Genomic DNA, 21,482 nt, shown 5'->3' on the forward strand with positions numbered 1-21,482 from the left:
ATATATCAATGTGACACGTGTCCTGAAAAACCAGGGCTCTGTATGAAAGTGTGTTAAAATTTATCATACATCCCATCTACCCCAGTTTTACTTAGCCTGATGCACTCCGCACAGCTTATCCCCCTCATCTTTCCCTTCTGAGCCCTGCCGTGTGCCAAGGCAGCTAATAACAGCCACATGTAGGGTATTGCCATACCCGGGAGAACCCACATTACAGTTTATGGGGTCTGTCTCCGATGGCACATGCTGGGTACAATATATCGGACACTGAATTGGCATATATGTATAGAAAATTGCAAATCTCACTCTGCACCATCTGCTGCGCATTACCTTTTACACAATACCTGTGGGGTCAAAATGCTCAGTACACCTCTAGATTAATGCCTTAAGGGGTGTAGTTTTTAAACGGGGTCACTTCTTGGGGGTTTCAACTGTACTGTTACCTCAGGGGCTTCTGCATACATGACTTAGCATCAGAAAAGCTCCATTAGGCCAAATGGTGGGCCTTTCCTTCTGAGCCCGCCCATGGGCCCAAACGGCAGTTTATCACCACAAATAGGGTATTGCCGCACTCCGCACAAATTGAGAAAACAAAATGGGGTATTTTATTTCTTGTGAAAATAAGAAATTTTGAGCCAAAACGACATCTTATTGGAAAAAATTAATTTTTTTTTAATTCACAGCCCAATTCAAATAAATCCTGTGGGGTCTAAACGGTCACAACACCCATAAATGAAATCCTTGAGGGGTGTAGTTTCCAAAATGGGGTCACTTCTGGTGGGTTTTCATTGCTTTGATACATCTGGGTCTCTGCAACTGCGACATGGCACCCGAAAACCAATCCAGCAAAGGACACCAAAAAACACCTAGCACTCCTTTTCTTCGGAGCCCTCCCATAGGCCCAAACGGCAGTTTATCACCACAAATGGGGGATTGCGGCTCTCAGGACAAATTGGGCAACAAAATGGGATATTTTATTCCTTATGAAAATAAGAAATTTTATTAAAAAATTAGATCTTTTTGGAAAAAATTTCATTTTTTTTAATTTCACAGCCCAATTCAAATACGTGCTGTGAAAAAACGGTGGGGTCAAAATTGTAACAACCATAAATGAATTCCTTGAGGGGTGATTTTGGGCGATTCCTACTGTTTTGGCACCTCAACACCTCTTCAAACCTGGCATGCTGCCTAAAATATATTCTAATAAAAAAAGAGGCCTCAAAATGCACTAGGTGCTTCTTTGCTTCTAGGGCTTGTGTTTTAGTCCACGAGCGCACTAGAGCCACATGTGGGGCATTTCTAAAAACTGCAGAATCTGGACAATACATATTTAGTAGTATTTCTCTGGTAAAACCTTCTGTTATACAGAAAAAAAAAATGAATAAAATTGAAATTCAGCAAGAAAAATTAAATTTGCAAATTTCACCTCCACTTTGCTTTAATTCTTGTGAAATGCCTGAAGGGTTAAAAAACTTTCTAAATGCTGTTTTGAATACTTTGAGGGGTCTAGTTTTTAAAATGGGGTGTTTTATCAGGGTTTCTAATACATAGGCCCCTCAAAGCCACTTCAGAACTGAACAGGTACCTTTAAAAAAAAAAGGCTTTTGAAATTTTCTTAAAAATATGAGAAATTGCTGTTTATGTTCTAAGCATTGTAACGTATAAGAAAAATAAAAGAATGTTCAAAAAACGATGCCAATCTAAAGTAGACATATGGGAAATGTGAACTAGTATCTATTTTGGGTGGTATAAATTCTGAAAAATGCTATTTTTTCAAAATGTTCTCAAAATTTTGCAATTTTTCACCAATAAACACTGAATATATCGACCAAATTTTACCACGAACATGAAGCCCAATGTGTCACGAGAAAACAATCTCAGAATCTCTTGGATAGGTTTAAGCATTCCGACGTTATTATCACATAAAGTGAAATAGTCAGATTTGAAAAATGGGCTCTGAGCCTTAAGGCCAAAACTAGGCTGCGTCCTTAAGGGGTTAAGGGCTTGTATAATCCGTAAAACTTCTGAAGTGATATCTGCATTCAGAGTATCTAGATGTGGAGGATGTAATTGGTAGTTGTAAAGATTGGAGGTATTGGCGATATTATCACCATATAAAACTGCTCAAAAGTGTGCATTATTTGTGATGGGTCAGTGTGAACTGTGCCAGTGTTATCTTTTAGTTTGGTTATATGGGAGTAATGTCTGGTTCCCCTAGCCAAGTTGGCAAGTAATCTGCCAGACTTGTTACCATATTTAAACAATTCTGCCACAAGCGCAGAGTGATAAAAACGTTCCCTATGATCGAGCCATAACTCAAATTGCAGTGGACTGCGCTATGGAGTCCGTCAAAACGGAACCCTGTCACAACGGTGATAAACGGAAACCTTTAGCAATGTTTCCGTCCCCATTTATATCAATGGTGATGGAAACGGAATCTTAGGTTTCCATTTGCCTTTCCGTTGAGGGGTTAACCCGACAGAAACCTCCGACGGATTTTTTTTTTTAGGTTAAAATGTGGGTAGGGGACAAGCCCTTAAGGACGCAGCCTAGTTTTGGCCTTAAGGGGGGATTCACACGAGCGTGTATTCGGTCCGTGCGGGCCGCGTGGTTTTCACGCGGCACGCATGGACCAATACAAGTCTATGGGGCAGTACAGACAGTCCGTGCTTTTTGCGCAGCGTTTGTCTTCTGCGCAAAAAGCGCGACAGGTTCAATAACTCTGCGTATTTCGCGCATCACGCACCCATTGAAGTCAATGGGTGCGTGAAAACCACGCAGGTTGCACGAAAGCACTTCCGTGCGAACCGACTGAAACAGCGCACCAGCTGTCAAAAGGATGAATGTAAACAGAAAAGCACCACGTGTTTCCGAACATCCAAACGGAGTGTCTTTGCGATGAGCGAAGCCGGACAAGCGAACCGAACCCGGCAAAAAAATTATCGGTACGCGATGTCAGGAGATAGTCACTGTCCATGGTGCTGAAAGAGTTCAACTGTTTCAGCACCATGGACAGTGACTACCGATCCCAATATACATGAACCTGTAGAAAAAAAAACGAAGTTCTGACTTACCGAGAACTCCCTGCTTCTTCCTCCAGTCTGCCCTCCCGGGATGACAATTCAGTCCAAGTGACAGCTCCAGCCAATCACAGGCCAAGCACAGGCTGCAGCGGTCACATGGACTGGCGCGTCATCCAGGGAGGTGGGGCCCGATGTCGAGAGGCGCGTCACCAAGGACGCGTCACCAAGGCAACGGCCGGGAAGTTCTCGGTAAGTACGAACTGTTTCTTTTTTTTTCTACAGGTTTTTCGATATTGTGTTCGGCATTCACTGTCGAGGGTGCTGAAAGAGTTAGCTCTTTCAGCACCTTGGACAGTGACGGGCGTCGACTAGCCTCATCTCTATGATTGCGGGTGCGCGAAAATCACGCAGCCGCGCATCATACACGGATGACACACGCAGCTGTCAAATGGTTTTTGCGCGCGCAAAACGCTGCGTTGTTTGTGCGCGCTAAAACGCAACGTCCGTCTGTATCTCCCCTAAGGCTCAGAGCCCATTTTTCAAATCTGACTATTTCACTTTATGTGGTAATAACGTCGTAATGCATAAACCTATCCCAGCGATTCTGAGATTGTTTTCTCGTGACACATTGGGCTTCATGTTCGTGGTAAAATTTGGTCGATATATTCAGTGTTTATTGGTGAAAAATTGCAAAATTTTGAGAACATTTTGAAAAAATAGCATTTTTCAGAATTTAAATGCATCTGCTTGTAAAACAGACAGTTATGCCACCCAAAATAGTTACTAGTTCACATTTCCCATATGTCTACTTTAGATTGGCATAGTTTTTTGAACATTCTTTTATTTTTCTTGGATGTTACAAGGCTTAGAACATAAACAGCAATTTCTCATATTTTTAAGAATTTTTAAGGTACCTGTTCAGTTCTGAAGTGGCTTTGAGGGGCCTATGTATTAGAAACCCTGATAAAACACCCCATTTTAAAAACTAGACCCCTCAAAGTATTCAAAACAGCATTTAGAAAGTTTTTTAACCCTTCAGGCATTTCACAAGAATTTAAAGCAAAGTTGAGGTGAAATTTGCAAATGTCATTTTTCTTGCTGAAATTTCAATTTTATTCATTTTTTTTTCTCTATAAAAGAAGGTTTTACCAGAGAAATACTACTAAATATGTATTGTCCAGATTCTGCAGTTTTTAGAAATGTCCCACATGTGGCTCTAGTGCGCTCGTGGACTAAAACACAAGCCCTAGAAGCAAAGGAGCACCTAGTGCATTTTGGGGCCTCTTTTTTTATTAGAATATATTTTAGGCAGCATGCCAGGTTTGAAGAGGTGTTGAGGTGCCAAAACAGTAGGAATCCCCCAATAGTGACCCCATTTTGGAAACTGCACCCCTCAAGGCAGTCATTTATGGTTGTTACCATTTTGACTGCACAGTTTTTTCACAGCACCTATTTGAATTGGGCTGTGAAATTAAAAAAATTTAATTTTTTCCAATAAGATGTCATTTGTGATCAAAATTTCTTATTTTCACAGGGAACAAAATACCCCATTTTGTTCCCCAATTTGTCCTTAGTGCGGTAATACCCCATTTGTGGTGATAAACTGCTGTTTGGGCCCATGGGAGGGCTCAGAAGGAAAGGACCACCATTTGGCCTACTGGGGATTTTCTGGTGCGAAGTCATGTATGCAGAAGCCCCTGAGGTACCAGTACAGTTGAAACCCGCAAGAAGTGACCCCGTTTTAAAAACTACACCCTTAAGGCATTCATCTAGAGGTGTAGTGAGCATTTGACCGGAGACATACACCCCATAAACTGCAATGCTGGTTCTCACGGGTACGGCAATACCCTACATGTGGCTGTTATCAGCTGCCTGGGCACACAGCAGGGCTCAGAAGGGAAAGATGAGGGGGATAAGCTGTGCGGAGTATATCAGGGTAAGTAAAATTGGGGTAAATTATAAACCAAGGGATGTATGATAAATTTGAAAACACTCTTTCATACAGAGCTGTGGTTTTTCGGGACACGCGTCACATTGATATATTGTGTCCTCCCTTATCCCCCTCTTATAGCAGACTTTGCACCTCTTTTGACTTTTTCCCTTCTTGCCAGTTTGGGGAACTTCTCCTGGAAAGTGTTGCCCTTGTACGATGTGTGTGGTCCCGCTTCCAGAAGTACTGGGTGCCCCCCCATTCCTGGTCCCTAAAGATTAGGTTCTTGATAACCACCTCTTGAAATTCCAGGAAAGTTCCCGTCTGGCCTGTGCATCGACGTAGCACATACGCATTGTACAATGCCATCTGTATGATGTGCACGGCCAGCTTCTTATACCACACCACATGGCGCTGTAGGGCTTCAGGACTTGATCTGACAAGTCCACCCCTCCCATGTACCTATTGTAGTCCAGGATGCAGTCTGGTTTGGGGGTCTCTGTACTGGTACCTCGTACTGGTACATGGGTACTGGTGTGACATCTCTCTTGTCCTTGTACTTGACACACTATGTTGCTGCTAGAATGTGCCCTGCTCTCACCCCTTCTTGTTTGCCCAAGCAGAGTATTAGGGAGGCCTCTCAGATTTCTTCTAGCAGTGCCGCATGCCGCAGGACTTCTGGAAGCGAGGCAGTTGAAGAGTGGGACACTGGTATAAAAATTATCCAGGTAGAGGTGGTAACCCTGGTCCAGCAGTGGGTGCACCAAATCCCCCACAATTTTTGCATTAACTCACAGTAAGGGGGGGGGGCATTCCGGGGGTTGAATACTGGTGCCCTTCCCATCATATATCCTAAATTTGTAGGTTTACCCTGATGCACTCTCGCATAGCTTATACATCTTCACGCCATACCTTGCCTTCTTACCCGGCAGGTACTCGCGGAACTGAACCCTCCCTTTAAAATCTACCAAGGACTCATCAATAGAAATACACATCACGGTGGTGTATGATTGGGAAAACCGGGCACTGAAACAGTCTAATAGGGGTCTCCGTTTATACAAACGGTCAAAACTGGGGTCATCTCGGGGTGGGCACGGCTCATTATCAGTATCATGTAAGAAGTGAAGTATTGCCTAATTTATTTATTTTTTTTAGGTACCAGTTCAGTTCTGAAGTTGCTTTGAGGGACCTATATATTAGAAACCCCTATGAAACACCCCATTTTAGAAACTAGACCCCTCAAAGTATTCACAACCGCATATAGAAAGTTTATGAACCCTTTAGGTGTTTCACAGGAATTTAGAGCAAAGTAGAGGTGAAATTTACATTTATTTTTTTTGTCAGAAAATCCTGTTAAAACCTTTTGTGTTATAAAAAAAATGGTATAATCAGAGAAACGCAACTCCATACTTATTGCCCAGATTCTGCAGTTTTGAGAAATATCCCACATGTGGCCCTAGTGCGGTAATGGACTGAAGCACCGGCCTCCGAAGCAAAGGACCACCTAGTGGATTTTGAGCCCTCCTTTTTATTAGGCACCATGTCCGGTTTGAAGAGGTCTTGTGGTGCCAAAACAGTGGGAAAACCCCCAAAAGTGACCCCATTTTGTAAACTAGACCCCTTGATTAATTCATTGCAGTTTTCATGGGGTGCATGTGACTTTTTGATCAGTTTTTATTCTATTTTTAAGTGGCGTGGTGACTAAAAAAAATGCAATTCTACTATTGTGTTTTTTTATTCTATTTTTTTTACAGCGTTCACCGTGCGCTATAAATGACATTCACTTTATTCTGCGGGGCGATACGATTACGGCGATACCCTATGTTTATAGTTTTTCTATGTCTTATGGCGTTTGCACAATAAAATACTTTTTGTAAAAAATCATTTACATTTTGTGTTACCTTATTCTAAGAGCCAGAACTTTTTTATTTTTCCGTCAGCTTCGGCTGTGTAATAAGTGCCCGCACGGTCAGCCTGAGGTGATGCGGCCGGCGCTGCACTAATGAACGCAGGCACCGAAGACAGAACATGGGGGTGTTTTGCAGTGCGCCCGCCATGTTCTGTCTTCAGTGCCGCCGCTCATTAGTGCAGCGCTGGCCGCATCACATCATCCTGACGGCGTGCTCTTGCCAGGACTCTGGAGCAGGGCAATGGCTGTATTACACAGCCGCAGCCCGGCTCTCATACATTCATGTATTACAATACTGAGCTGTGAGGCCGTACAGCTTAGTATCGAAATACATGAAATAACGGTATCGAACAGTTTGGGAATGCACAGTATTGAAGTTTCGATGCATCGTGCATCCCTAGTCACTAGTACATACCACTTCTGTCTCCCTCCCGCTACTTGCAAAACACTCCAATACCATAGGAGACACACAACATGGAAGGAATTGAGAAAGCGACTTGGTCTCTTTCCGGTTTTCTAAACGCTTACCTCTTTTTGGTGTCATAAAGATTTTCCAGCTGGAAGACTTGAATAATTTTTTTTAGGAGCTTGAGACAAAAAGGCATAAATACTGTAGCGCACATATTACATGATTGTGAGCCGCGTATAGAGGCTGCCGCAGAACTGACACAAGAATATGACTTACAGGGCGACCAAGCCTTCCAATATATGCAGCTTAAATCATTCTGTGACAAGAGCTTATGTGACATTTCTAGTGAAACTTCTGTTAATAACTTTGATAAATTGCTATATCAGAAATAAACGAAAAAACTCTTCTATTAGGCGATTAAAGATAAATGCGGGACGTATGAGCCACCCCTCAGTTTTCCCTATTGGGAGAAGGTATTACGAAGCACTGAAGTTTCTAAACGCATCCTGAAGGGATGCCTACTTTTGCAAAAGCATATTATAAACTAGTATAAAAAACCTGTTACACGGGTTGGCTAGCAAATGGAATAAGTATTTATAATTGTGCTCTGGGAGAACGACGTTGTTAATTACAGGCTTGTCTTCAGGGTTTTGCCATCTTAACGCCTTGTTTTGAGAATTGGTTTCTCATTGTTCCTGGCGTTCCTCTGCACTCCTAGTTGCTCTTTTTATTCTCTGAGCCAAATCTAAAAAGGGACAATGCTGATAATCATCATAAATATATATGCGAGTGTGATCACACGTAGCAGCTAAGGGACAATCCTGATCAATATATATTATTGGATAACTATGACTGCAATTCTCTTATGTAAAAGAATTGTGTCTTGGTATTTTTTTTGAGATAAGGGAAATTGCATGCACAATAATTCCTTAATTACTCCTAAAAATAAGAAAATCGTGAATCAAATGAAAAAATCGTCCATGGGCTTGACAAAAATCTAGATTTTATTTTTTTGCAAATTATTAAATTTTTGCAAATTATCTGTGATACAGATAATGTAATAAATGCACACACATAATTATATACACATACAGGGGCGTAGCTAAAGGCTCATGGGCCCTGGTGCAAGAATTCAGCTGGGGGGGGGCCCTACCCTTTCCCAACATCACCAGACCCTTGCGCACACCTATGCCCAGCCGCATTGCCCTACAGACCCCATGAATTCCTCCACAGTATAATGCCTCCCATAGCTGCCCACACAGTATAATGCTGTAATGGCAGGGGGTAGGGAGACGAACAAGTGAGCCCTAATCTACCCGCCACTCTGTCCCTGCCTACTTGCAACGACCCGCCCTAGGCGACGGGGTACAACTGGGCGGCGGTCCCTGCGCTCAGTAAGTGCACGACAAACCTACAAAGGAACACAAGCAAGGAAAAGGGGCCGTTGCCCACGGCAACACCGTGAGCAACCAGAGTGGTGAATGAGCCGAGTCAAGCAAGGAGTGTGCGAGGTACAAAACGAAAAGCAGAAGAGTAGTCAGTAAGCCAGGGTCTGTATGGAGCAGGATCAAAAATAGCAGGAGCTGTAGCTTGGCCAGGAAACCACAAGGAAAGAAACACAAGCAATAACAAGCACCGAGGGACAGGAAGTGCATGCTTAAATAGACCGAGGGCGGGAGCTAGCTGAGTCTGGCCAGGTTACGATAGGCTCTCCCACTCCTAAGCCTGCCAGCCTGAATGGTGGAAGCAGGAGTCAGTCTCAGGGAAGTATTCTCAGGTGCTGACTGATTTAGTTCTGGGAGTTAACCCCGAAGCTGTGCCTGGCAGATCCTTTACAAATGCACTCCATACAATATAAGGCCCCCGTACAGTATAATGCCCGCTCATAGATGTAGCTTTAGCTAAAAATGCTTAATGTTCTCATCAAATAAAGGAGAAAAAGCACCCCAACATTTGTAAAGCAGCTTCTTCATGGAAGAGTAGAGAAATACCCCATATGTGGTAATAAACTGGTATTTGGATACACGGCAGGGCTCAGAAGGGAAGGAGTACCATTTGGCATTTAGAGCAGATTTTGCTGGATTGAATCCTGGGCGCCATGTTGCATTTACAGAGCCCCTGAGGTACCAGTACAGTATAAACCCCTGAAATGTTACCCCATTTGGTAAACTACACCCCTTTAGGAATTAATCTAGGGGTGTAGTGAGCATTTTGACCCCACAGGGTTTTTTTGCTGAATTTATTAGAATTGGGATGTGAAAATAATTATTTTTTTTTTTTTTCCAATAACGTAGTTCTACCTAAATTTAGCATTTTCACAAGGACTATAGGACAAAAGCACCTCAACGTTTGTAAATGCATTTTCTCCCAAGTACAGCAATACCCCATATGAGATCTCAAACTGCTGTTTGGACACGCGGCAGGACGCAGAAGGGAAGGTGCGCCATTTAACTTTTTGAACCACATATTTTGCTGAATTGGTTTCTGGGCGCCATGTCGCATGTGCAAACTTCTTGAGGTACTAGTACAGTAGAAATTCCCCAATGTTACCTCATTTTCGGGACTTTTACACCTCAAGGAATTAAATTAGGATTGTAGTGAATATTTTGATCCCACAAGCGTTTTATAGATTTTATTAGAATTGGGCCATGAAAATGTAAATTTTACATTTTTTTTTTTTCTAATATGTCGTTTTAGCTCAACATTTTCTCATTTTTACAAGGAATACAGGAGAAAAGACACCCCAAAATTTGTCACTCAATTTCTCTCGAATAAGGCAATACCCCATATGTGGTAATACACTGATATTTGGACACACAGCAAGGCTCTAAAGGGAGGGAGCGCCATTTAGTTTTTGGAGTGAAGATTTTACAAGATTAGTTTTCTGACACGTTGCATTGGGCTGAGGTACTAGTACAATGGAAACTCCCAAAAAATGACCCCATTTTAGAAACTACATCCCTCAAGGAATTCATCTAGAAGTGTAGTGAGCATTTTGACCCCACAGGTGTTTTGCAAAAATTGGTATACAATAGATGTTGCAGATTGAAAATTGCCATTTTCCACAGATATGCCATTTCAGTGCCCAACTTGTTCCACTGGAGACACACCGCATAAATTGTTAAGCGGGTTCTCCAGAGTACAGTAATACCCCAATGGAGTCATAAATTGCTGTTTAGGCACACTGCCAGGCTCAGAAGGACCACCATTTTGCTTTTGGAGCGTAGATTTTGCTTGGTAATAGTGTTATTTGGGGTTTTACTGGTAATTTCAGCTTATAATGTGGGGGCATATGTAAGCTGGGCGGAGTATATCAGGGTATATGTAAGCTGGATGGAGTACATCAGGGCATATGTAAGCTGGGCGGAGTGCATCAGGGTATATGTAAACTGGGTGGAGTACATCAGGGCATACTAGGATGATGTAATAATGGGGTGAATGAATAATAAAATTAATAATCCATGGATCACTGTGGTACGCTTTGAACCAATCCTTTATGCACAGGCCAGATTTTTAGGGTATTATACAAAATATCTGCGCTCCAGACTTCACTAGCCCTATAAGCAGCACAAGGCCCTAAAGTGTTCTCATCTCCGCTGCATCTATGGTGTCCACCTGTGGGGTCTAGCAAATGATGATGTGAAGTTTTTAGTAAAAAAACTACTGCACCTAAACCATTTAGTCTGGGCTATCATTTAGCATAGTTGTTTTGAGAGTCCTAACGTGTTATTTTTCCATTGACGGAGCTGTGTGAGGGCTTGGTTTTTGTAGAACGAACTGTATTTTTTTATTGGTTCCATTTTGGGGTACATGCGATTTTTTTTTTATTCTTTTTATTTTATTTTTTTTAAAATCACTATTGCATTTTTTTGGGAGATAAGGAAACCAAAAAATAGCAATTCTAGAACTTTTGTTTTTAATTTTTTTACAGTGTTCACCGTGCAGTATAAACAACACATTAACTTTATTCTGTGGGTCGATACGATTACAGCGACCAAATTTATATATTTTTTTATTTTTTTTACGTTTTACTACTTTCTCGCAATAAAAATACTCTTTTCTACAAAAATCATGTTTTAGCATCGTCATTTTCTGACAGTCATAACTTTTTTTTTTTTTAATTTATCAGCACATATCGCTGCGGGACGGCTTTTCTTTTGCGTGACAGACTGTAGTTTATATTGGTACCATTTTGGGGTAGTTGCGACTTTTGGGGGGGGGTCCGGTGGGGTACAGAGGGTGCCCCCTGCGTCTGTCAACCACTTAGATGCGGCAGTCGCTATTGACTGACACATTTAAGGGGTTTAATGGCGGTGATTGGCGGTAACTGTGATCGCCGCCGTTGCAGTTGAATGTCAGCTGTATATTACAGCTGACAACCGCTGAAGATGAAGTGAGCACAGCTCCTGTGCCCGCTTCATCTACAGGATGTGACTGTATGCCGTATTGGGGGAATGTACGGTAAATCAGGACGTACAGTCACGCCCATTTGCAGGAAGGGGTTAATGTATAAAATTAGGAGAAGGATCACACTGGATGCTGTTAGAGAAAAATCTAGTGTTGGACCCACACCTGGATATGTCGTGCAGAATGTGTCTTTGAAAAGGAAGATGCCTCATGGGCTATAGGTATCGGTAAGACCTCTTTCCCCATAGAGTCCATAGATTGTAATTAGATTTGGTTATTTATTTATTTATTTTTTATTTTTTTTGGTACATCTTTATACAGATATAGTTGGTAGACTTTCTGACCATAAAGCTGATCATATACAAAAGATAAAAGTTGTCCAACGGCGTTATGCGTATGGGGTCCTTTAAAAATATTGAATAGGAAGGAGGGAGCGGGCATTTTGGCTGCTGGAACCTTCGAACGACCGTTATTTCAGGTGTATAGCCAGCTAAAGAGATTGTACAAGCAATTCCTTTTAGCTGCATGGTATGAAAGTACTTTCGACGGGATGTTAAATAATGTCAAATTCCTTTATAGGATCGGCTTAGCTATTGCACGACGACTTGCTCAGGATGGAGCACGAGTTCTTCTCAGTAGCCGAAAGCAACAAAATGTGGACAAGGCTGTTCAAGAACTCAAAAAGGAAGGTCTGAATGTAGAAGGGACCGTGTGCCATGTGGGCAAGAATGAAGACCGAGTAAAACTAGTGAATACCGTAAGTACGTAATGCAGGTACTCTAATTCTGGAACAATAGGCCATTTTCTGAGGGATTTTACTTGTAAGACCACTAGGATCATTCAAAATACAAATATCCCACAGGTATAAAAAGTTAATTCTTTATATTATGCCTTAGGCAGTGATCAGCTTTACACCCTGGGTCATAAATATTTAAAGAGTTTATACTTGCCGGATGCCCTGCTCGCTTTATATTGTTTTGTATTCTAATATTTTGTATCACATTTCTTTACTCAGTAACTTTCCTTGTCCTAATTGATTGAACTTATGATTCATCTGACACATTACTATATTGAATTACTGTTTACTTCTGTAATTGCAGTAGGCATGATATTTACGTATCTCAATACTCTGTATTTAATTCTGATGTTTTACATAAATAAACTTTATTTGTGAATTTTAAAAAAAGACTGAGGTCTAAGGCTTCGTTCACATCTGCGTCATGGTCCCGTTCTGACGCTCCGTTGGAGCTTCTCCTCAGAACGGGACCCTGACTGAAACAAACGGAAACCATAGGTTTCCGTTTGCATCACCGTTTATTTCAACGGTGACGGATCCGGTGCCAATTGCTTCCGTTTGTCTCAGTTGTGCAAGGTTTCCGTAGTTTTGACCGTAGTCGACTACGCTATTCATTCTGTCAAAGTGACGGAACCCTTGCACAACTGAGACAAACGTAAACCATTGGCATCGGATCCGTCACCATTGAAATCAATGGTGATGCAAACAGAATCCTATGGTTTCCGTTTTTCAGTCCGGGTTCTGTTCTGACAGGAAGCTCCGTCGGAGCGTCAGAACGGGACCCTGACGCAGATGTGAACGAAGCCTTAGTATGAGATAATCATTTGACAGCTGTCTGTTTTAGCCATTGATATATTTATACATATGAATTAAGTCACCGCTATGAAGTCTTTTCTCCAAATTAACAGGCTTCTTTTTGATCTTTCTTGGTACTGTAGTTATAATTACATTGGTCACCAACCTCTGAATATACTCAATTATAAACACGTGCCCACAACTGTAAACCGTATTCTGAAAAGTGATTTTATATAAGGGTAATACTATGTTCTCATCGAGGTCCCTTTTGATGCTTCCATTGTCACATTTGCCTTGGTAGCAGCTGCCTGGCACTAAATTCTAAAGTTGATTTGGCAATTTACTAATAACGCCAAGTCCTGTTTATAACCTAACATTTATCTACGTTTACTGTAACTTTTTTGTTGCCTTCTGGTAGAAAAGTAACAACGTAGTGTATTAAAATGTTTGTTATCCAATGTTATGTCTACCCCCTGTTTGTTACGCCTAATCCCTTTTCTTACGTCAAATCTTTTTTTGTAGGCTGTGCAGAAATTTGGGGGAGTGGATATTCTTGTTTCTAATGCTGCTGTAAACCCCTTTGTTGGGAAAATTTTGGACTCTACAGATGAAGTGTGGGAAAAGGTAATACTTGTTAAAATAACACTTATTATATTGCAACTCCATCCCTTCTTATAATGTATTGTAATGAATTACTGGTATACACTGTATACATTTCCTAGTGGTCGTTTATACAGCTATTATATGGGGGTCCGTGCCAAGTCTATTTGCCTGGCAGAGGAATGGAAAAAAGAATCTTCATAACCAGCCCAGTGATTGCAAGAGCCCTAATAAATGATCTGGCTTATGGGCTTGGGCTACTCGGCGACCTTTTGTTGTGGTAAAATCATAGGATGACTGCAAACTCAATATTTCCTTATGGTGAATAAGAGGAACATTTAGGATGCATCGTGGTAATCGTATAATTTTACAGCGACGTACATGTGACCAAATGTTGTGGTTTCCTTAATTTTGACAGGATAGCGCTGCATGCGGTCAAATCTTCAACAGCAGTATGAACGAGCCTTAGAAAAAAAGGGTCTTGTATTGCAGTTCGGCCGCATTAACTTGCAATACCAGACACAGCCCATGCGCAAGATTGTTTTTTTTTTTTTTTAAAGACCTTTTCCTTAATCCCAGTGAACTTCTTAAATGTGTATTCATTTTCAGTGGTCACGCTACTTTTTTTGGGTTATGCTTTATCGTCTGTATTTTAGATGTATAATTCTGCTTGGCCATTAGGTTGGATATTAACTGAAAATATTTGATAAACTTTTTTTTTGTATTTCACATTTTTTATTTTCAACAAAGAAAGTAAGGATACAGAAGGAAAAAAGGGGTAGACGAGGGTACATCCATAAAATCGGAACACAATGTTAAATGTACACAGTTAACTCTACAAGTCTGCTAGATTTTTCAGAAATGTCAATATTTTGAAATACTTCACACATCCACCATTGTCAATATAGATAGACTTGTACCATAAATTAACATCTCTTTGCGACATTTCCCTATACCCTCCTCCCCCCCCCATGACCATCTGAGATGATAGTCAAGAGTCAGATGACAGAGAAAGAACAATAAGAAGAGAGAAAAAAAGGAAAAACAAAGAAGATTAAAAGAAATGAGGGAAGAGGGGAGTCATCTCTCCCAGCTCTCTTCCCCCCCCCCCCCCGCAGCACGTCTCTACGAACCAAATATTTCTAAGAGTTCCCAGCATCATTCCCAACTTGTTCACCCATGATTTCCTTGTACCTGTCTGAGCTACAAAATTCCAGCCAGTAGAACCATGTTTCCCGGAATCTACCTGCTTGATCAGGAGAGTAATGAAGCAACTCCTCCATTCTCCTAATATCTTGTACCCGCTTCAGCCATTGTCTAATCGATGGAGGCTCAGAGGACTGCCATTTCGCTGGAATACATGCTTTAGCTGCATTTAACAAGTGTCTCACCAGCGATTTCTTATACGGCCCTATGGAGATGTCATGGTGATGCAACAGAATCCACGCCGGATCGTCCCCCAGAGTGAGTCCCGTGATTTCAAATATGATGTCTTGTACTTCTGCCCAAAAGGGTCGAAGACTGTCACATCCCCAGAATATATGTAGTAGCGTACCTTCTTCCTTGCCACATCTCCAGCAGAGATGTGAAACCTCAGGAAACATTTTGTGAAGTGCATGTGGGACTCTGTACCACCGGGATAATATTTTATAATTCGTTTCTTGATAAGCATTACTAATAGACGCTTTATGTGAGAGGAGCATGACCTTCTCTTTTTGTTCTTGTGTTAGGGAGATCTGGAGATCCCGCTCCCATTTCGTGATAAACGGTGGCGTGAAATCTTCTACAGGAGAAATCAGTATACCATAGATTTTAGACAATGCTCGTTTCACATGTCCCGTCTGGGAACACATTGTTTCAAACTGGGTTAGTCTGCGATCGTAAGCAGCAGGTGTAGGTATATAAGCCAAGTAGTGAGATAGCTGTAAAGTCTGCCACTGTGACGCTACCAGCATGTCCTCAGGTTCAGTGAGTTCCCTATCCCGTAGCCAAGTCGCCTGTCTACGAAAGTGACAAATCCTAAAACGACCCTGTTGAAGCCAGTTTTTAAATGTCCCTTCCGATAATCCTGGTTCAAACTCTGGTGTCCCCAGGACCGGCGCGAGCGGCGAAGGAGCCGATGAGACCCCTTCCCTTCCCCTCACTCTCCTGAACACCACCTGCAGTGTTGAATAGATAGTAGGGTGATCTCTCAGGGATTTTAGATGAGTCAAGGGTATCCATGGCAAGCATTTTAGTGGGAGGTCCGTAAAGCCTTGTTCCACATTTATCCAATCCTTAAGCGGTTAAGGACTAGGCTGTTTTACAGCTAAATGACCAGAGCAAATTTCACAATTTTGCTATGCGCTTCTTTAGATGACTATAACTCAGCAGGTGAATAAAGTTCATCTTTGAATTTTACACTCTTTTTAAAGGACAGATAGGGCTTTGTTTTAGTGGCATTTGTCAGTATATATCATTTTTTTTTTTTTCTCTAAAGTGGGCAAAATTGGAAAAAAATGCAAGAATTTAACAATTGCGTCGGTTTATGCTAGCATTTTTCACACACGGTATAGACCACGGCCAAAATTCATCTCCTTTCACGTTCTTCCACTTCTCCCGTGCATGGGGATACCAAATATGTGTGCCTTATTCGCTGTGCGGGCATGTGCCAGGGCTTGGCATAAAAGGAGGCTTTTTGGCCTTTTCGGTCCAGGAATTTTGCATTTGATTTTAGAGCCGCATACTGTTTTCTGGGGGGCCTAATGCTGCTGAAACATTAGAAACACCCCATAAATGACTTCATTCGCACAAGTAGACCCCACAAGGTTTCCTTCAAGGGGTTTATCATATTTTTAGACAGTCCAGTTTTCTTCTGAAAGTTTCTTGAATAAGATGGAACAAAATAAAATTACCTTTTTTTTTTAACAAATGCGTCAGTTTATGCTAGCTTTTTCACACAAAATGGACCACGGACAAAATTCATCGCATTTCACATTCTTCCACTTCTCCCGTGCATGGGGATACCAAATATGTGTGCTTTATTCACGGGCATGTGCCAGGGCTTGGCATAAAAGGAGGCTTTTTGGCCTTTTCGGTCCAGGAATTCTGCACTTGATTTTATAGCCGCATACTGTATTCTGGGGGGTGTAATGCTGCTGAAACATTAGAAACACCCCATAAATGACTTCATTCACACAAGTAGACCCCACAAGGTTTCCTTCAAGGGGTTTATCATATTTTTAGACAGTCCAGTTTTCTTCTGAAAGTTTCTTGAATAAGATGGATCAAAATAAAATTAGCAATTTTTTAGCAAATGCGTCAGTTTATACCAGCATTTTTCACACACGGCATAGACCACGGCAAAAATTCATCTCCGTTCACATTCTGCCACTTCTCCCGTGCACGGGGATACCAAATATGTGGCCTTATTTATCACATAGAGATGTAGGAGGGCGGAGGATAGAAGAAGATTATTTCACAAATCGCTTTTTTTCAAAGCTGGTTTTACAAAACTCAACAGAGTTTCTATAACACTTCCAAAATATCTGCTCTTGAAGCAGAAATCCCAAAATATTCATCTAGGGGTATAATGGGAATTTATTTTTTGGGGTTTTCTAAAATAAGAAATTTCAGGTTAATGCAAATGGAGCTCTCCAGCAGATGAACTTTAGAAAACATCAAACAAGACATCCACCCCCCACCCATTCCCTCCCTCACCCTTGGAGTAAAATCAGGGGAAAAATAAAAACGTAATGTAGGGCAAATATATTTTCAACAAATTAACTAAAATCTAATAATTCAGAACAGTGTGGTATTTTTTAAAACATGGCTCAATGCACAGGCCTGGTTGCGAGGGACATGAGGGACAGAAATATCGGGAATCTTTGCGGTGCCCGTCTTTTCTGCAGACGCGGCACTTTTTCTGAGGGTTGCTTCTGGTTGGTGTTGGGGGAATCCGACTGATGAAGTGTCTTTCAGTCAGTCGCGTGACATCCTCAGACTGGGGGCATTCTCGGGTGTCCTGAACATCAAAAATGAGGCCTTCAATAATTTTTTCCTGGAAATCCAGGTATGTGTCTCTGCCTCTGTTTTTTTTGTAGAGCACAAATGAGTTGTGGATGGCCACCTGTAACAAATAAATGGCCACCTTTTTGTACCAGGTTTTAGTTTTGCGTTTTACTAAATAGGGCTGTAAAACCTGGTCGCTTAAATCCACCCCCCCCATGTACTTGTTCTATTCGGACACGCTCACTGGTTTGTGCTTGTCCGATGTTGCCCCTCTTTCCCTCACTGCCACTGTTCCTGCGGTATGAATCGTGCTTAGCACATACACATCTTTGCGATCCCTGAACTTGACCGCCAGCAATTCTTCAGATGCATAAGCACAGGAGTCCCCCTTTACCATGCGCTTCCCCACTAATTGCTGTGGAAAACCAATTCGGTTTTTGCGCATCGTACCACATGCCCCAGTCCTTGCAGCATGCAAATGCCTAAACAGGGGCACACTCGAATAAAAATTATCACAGTACAGGTGGTACCCCTTGTGAAGCAGAGGCTGCATTATCTCCCACACAATCTTACTGCTGGTGGAAAGATCAGGGGGGCATCCAGGAACATTTATTGTGCGGTCCCGCCCTTCATAAATCCTGAAGGCGGTGGTATATCCTGACCTGCTTTCACACAATTTGTAGAGCTTAACGCCATATCTTGCCCTTTTGGAAGGTAGATATTGGCGAAAGCTAAGTCTGCCATGAAAGTTGAGGAGGGATTCGTCCACACTTACATTCTGCTCAGGGGTGTAGAGTTGCAGAAATAAATTATTCAGGGAATTTATTAGCGGTCTTATTTTGAACAACCGATCCCGGTTTGCATCGGTACTTGGGGGGGCCTGTGCGTTGTCATTGAAGTGGAGGAACCTCATTATTGTCTCATAACGAGACCTGGGCATTACTGCAGAATATACTGGGGTGGCTTGGGCGGGTCTTGTTGACCAGTAAGACCTAATGGAGGGCTTTTTGACAATACCCATATTTAGGGTGAGCCCCAAAAATTTTTTTAATTCCTGCAAATTGGTGGGCGTCCAATCTCTGGCATGGGTGGATGAAGGTTTCTGCCTTATATATTGCGTGGCATATAAATTTGTTTCGTGGACAATCTGATTTAGGATGTCGTCCGTTATAAATAAATGGAAGTAATCCATTTGGACAAAATTTGTATTGTCCACGGTTATGCCAGGAGTGGCCGTAAATCCGTGGATTCTAGGCCCAAAAGATGGGGCAGGTGCCCATACAAGAGCCTGGACTGGAGGGACCAGGCTGTCCCGTGCTACAGCGCTACTTGGCCCTGCGCTTTCATGTTCTGCAGTTTCGACTGCATCAGGGACAACGTCCCCTGAAGATGAACCTGAAGTGACGCTGTCATCGTCACTACCTAAAACAGGTTCCATCTCGGACGCCATCTCTGATGCGGTCTCCGACTCAGACCACAGCATGGCGTATGCCTCCTCGGCGCTAAACAACTTCTTCGCCATAACGTAACTAACACTAACTAAACAAATTTTTTTTTATTTTATAAAACACACAAACTAACTGCTATATATATCTACACTACCGCTAACAAAAAAATAAACCGCTATTGCTATATATATTATATATATGTGGATATATATATAATTATATACTCCCTACCTGCCTATTCTAATAGAATAAAAGAAAGAAAGGTAGATAGATAGAAAAAAAGATAGATGGATAGATAGATTGTATAGATAGATAGAAATCTATCTATACAGAGAATGTTTTAGTGTAACTGTATTTTTTTTCACTGTATTCTTCTGGCAGCAATTCTCCCGAGTCTCTTCTTCTCCTCAAACTGAAACAATGTTTGAGGAGAAGAAAAGAGGCAGGAGATTTACTGCCAGAAAAGTCAAAATAAAACAAATGTGGTCGCTGTGATAGGTTTTCACAGCGACCACATGATCAGGGACCATCAGATTGGTCCCTGATACTCTGCCCAGTGCCCAGAGCTGTTGGTAACAGCGTGGGCACAGGGCTGTGTGCACGCGATCGCGTGCACACTGTTTTATAAGCAGGAATGCATGTGATCGCTGTGATTGGTTGTCACAGCGACCACATGTTCAGGGACCATCAGATTGGTCCCTGATACTCTGCCCAGTGCCCAGAGCTGTTGGTAACAGCGAGGGCACAGGGCTGTGTGCACGCGATTGCGTGCACACTGTTTTCTATGCAGAAATGCATGTGATCGCTGTGATTGGTTGTCACAGCGATCACATGTTCAGGGGCCAAAAGATTGACCCCTGACATTCTGCCCAGTGCCCATGGCTGTTAGCAACAGCCAGGGCATAGAGCTGTGTGCACGCGATCGCGCGTGCACAGTCTCTGAAGTGCGGCCGTATATATACTATACGCCGGACTTTAGAGACCCTGACCGCTGGCCGTATATTTACGGCCAGCGGTCGGGAACCTGTTAAGATAAGCATGGCGGCACCAGTCCACTATCCTAGTCAAGTGTATGGCTTGGTAATATTGCTCTACATCAGGCAGCCCAATCCCTCCATGACGTTTGGCAAGCGCTAGGATTCTCCTCTGTAATCTCGGCGGTTTATCAGCCCATACAAAGGAAGTGATGTATTGATATACAGTTTTAAAAAAGGACGTAGGTAATTTAATTGGTAATGCCTGCATCGGGTATAGGAATCTGGGTAACACATTCATCTTAATAATGCTCACTCTCCCAAACCATGAGAACGTCCCCCCTGTCCATCGAGCCAAATCATTTCTCAATGTTTGTAACAGAGGTAAAAAGTTCAGCTGGAATGTCCGATCTATATTGGCCGGCAGTTGGATACCCAGATATTTGATCGATTCTCTCGCCCATCTAAAGGGAAAACTAGCCCGTAGGGAGTTCCCTAGATCATGTTGAGTATGTAGCATCATCGCCTCCGACTTCTGAAAGTTGATTTTCAGGTTGGACATTAGGCCATACTCTCGAAATTCCTTCATGAGATTGGGCATTGAAATGTGAGGAGAGGTCACGAAAAATAGCAGATCTGCATAAGCCGCCACCTTCAAAACTTTACCTCTCATGTTTAAGCCACTCACATTGACGTTGCCTCTGATCTTACATAAAAAAGGTTCCAGAGCTAAGGCGAACAGTAGGGGTGAAAGAGGGCATCCCTGTCTTGTCCCATTATGGATCGTAAACGGGGAAGAGTAAGTACCATTTACTCTCACAGAAGCCAAAGGCGACGAGTACAGTGCTCCCACCCAGGAGCGCATGTTAGGTCCTACAACCAGATGTTCCAGAGTTCCAAATAAAAAAGGCCACCCAACTCGATCAAAAGCCTTTTCCGTGTCTGTGGATAAAATGACAACAGGGTTCTTCTGTGAGTTGACCCAATCGACAAGGTTGAGAGCCTTAGTCGTATTATCTCTCGTTTCCCTTGATGGGATGAAGCCTGTTTGGTCTCCGTGAATTACGGTAGTCATCAATGGGGCTATCCGATTTGCCAATATTTTAGAAAACAATTTCAGATCTACATTGAGTAACGAAATCGGTCTATAGCTAGCACATGAGGAGGGATCCTTGCCATCCTTCGGGATAACCACTATGGT

At 42.3% G+C, this 21,482-nt stretch overlaps 1 protein-coding gene across 2 annotated transcripts in view; it reads left to right on the top strand.

The window, feature by feature from the left end:
• LOC142654395 (dehydrogenase/reductase SDR family member 4-like) overlaps positions 1-21,482 on the top strand; it is a 45,376-nt gene that overhangs the window by 11,512 nt on the left and 12,382 nt on the right. For both annotated transcript variants that reach the window (XM_075828919.1, XM_075828920.1), the window contains exons 3-4: positions 12,258-12,435; positions 13,792-13,893. In XM_075828919.1, the coding sequence (XP_075685034.1) occupies positions 12,258-12,435; positions 13,792-13,893 (280 nt within the window). The remainder of the gene's footprint in view (positions 1-12,257; positions 12,436-13,791; positions 13,894-21,482) is intronic.

Source organism: Rhinoderma darwinii, chromosome 1 (genome assembly GCF_050947455.1).
Source record: "Rhinoderma darwinii isolate aRhiDar2 chromosome 1, aRhiDar2.hap1, whole genome shotgun sequence".
Classification (NCBI taxonomy): Eukaryota; Metazoa; Chordata; class Amphibia; order Anura; family Rhinodermatidae; genus Rhinoderma; species Rhinoderma darwinii.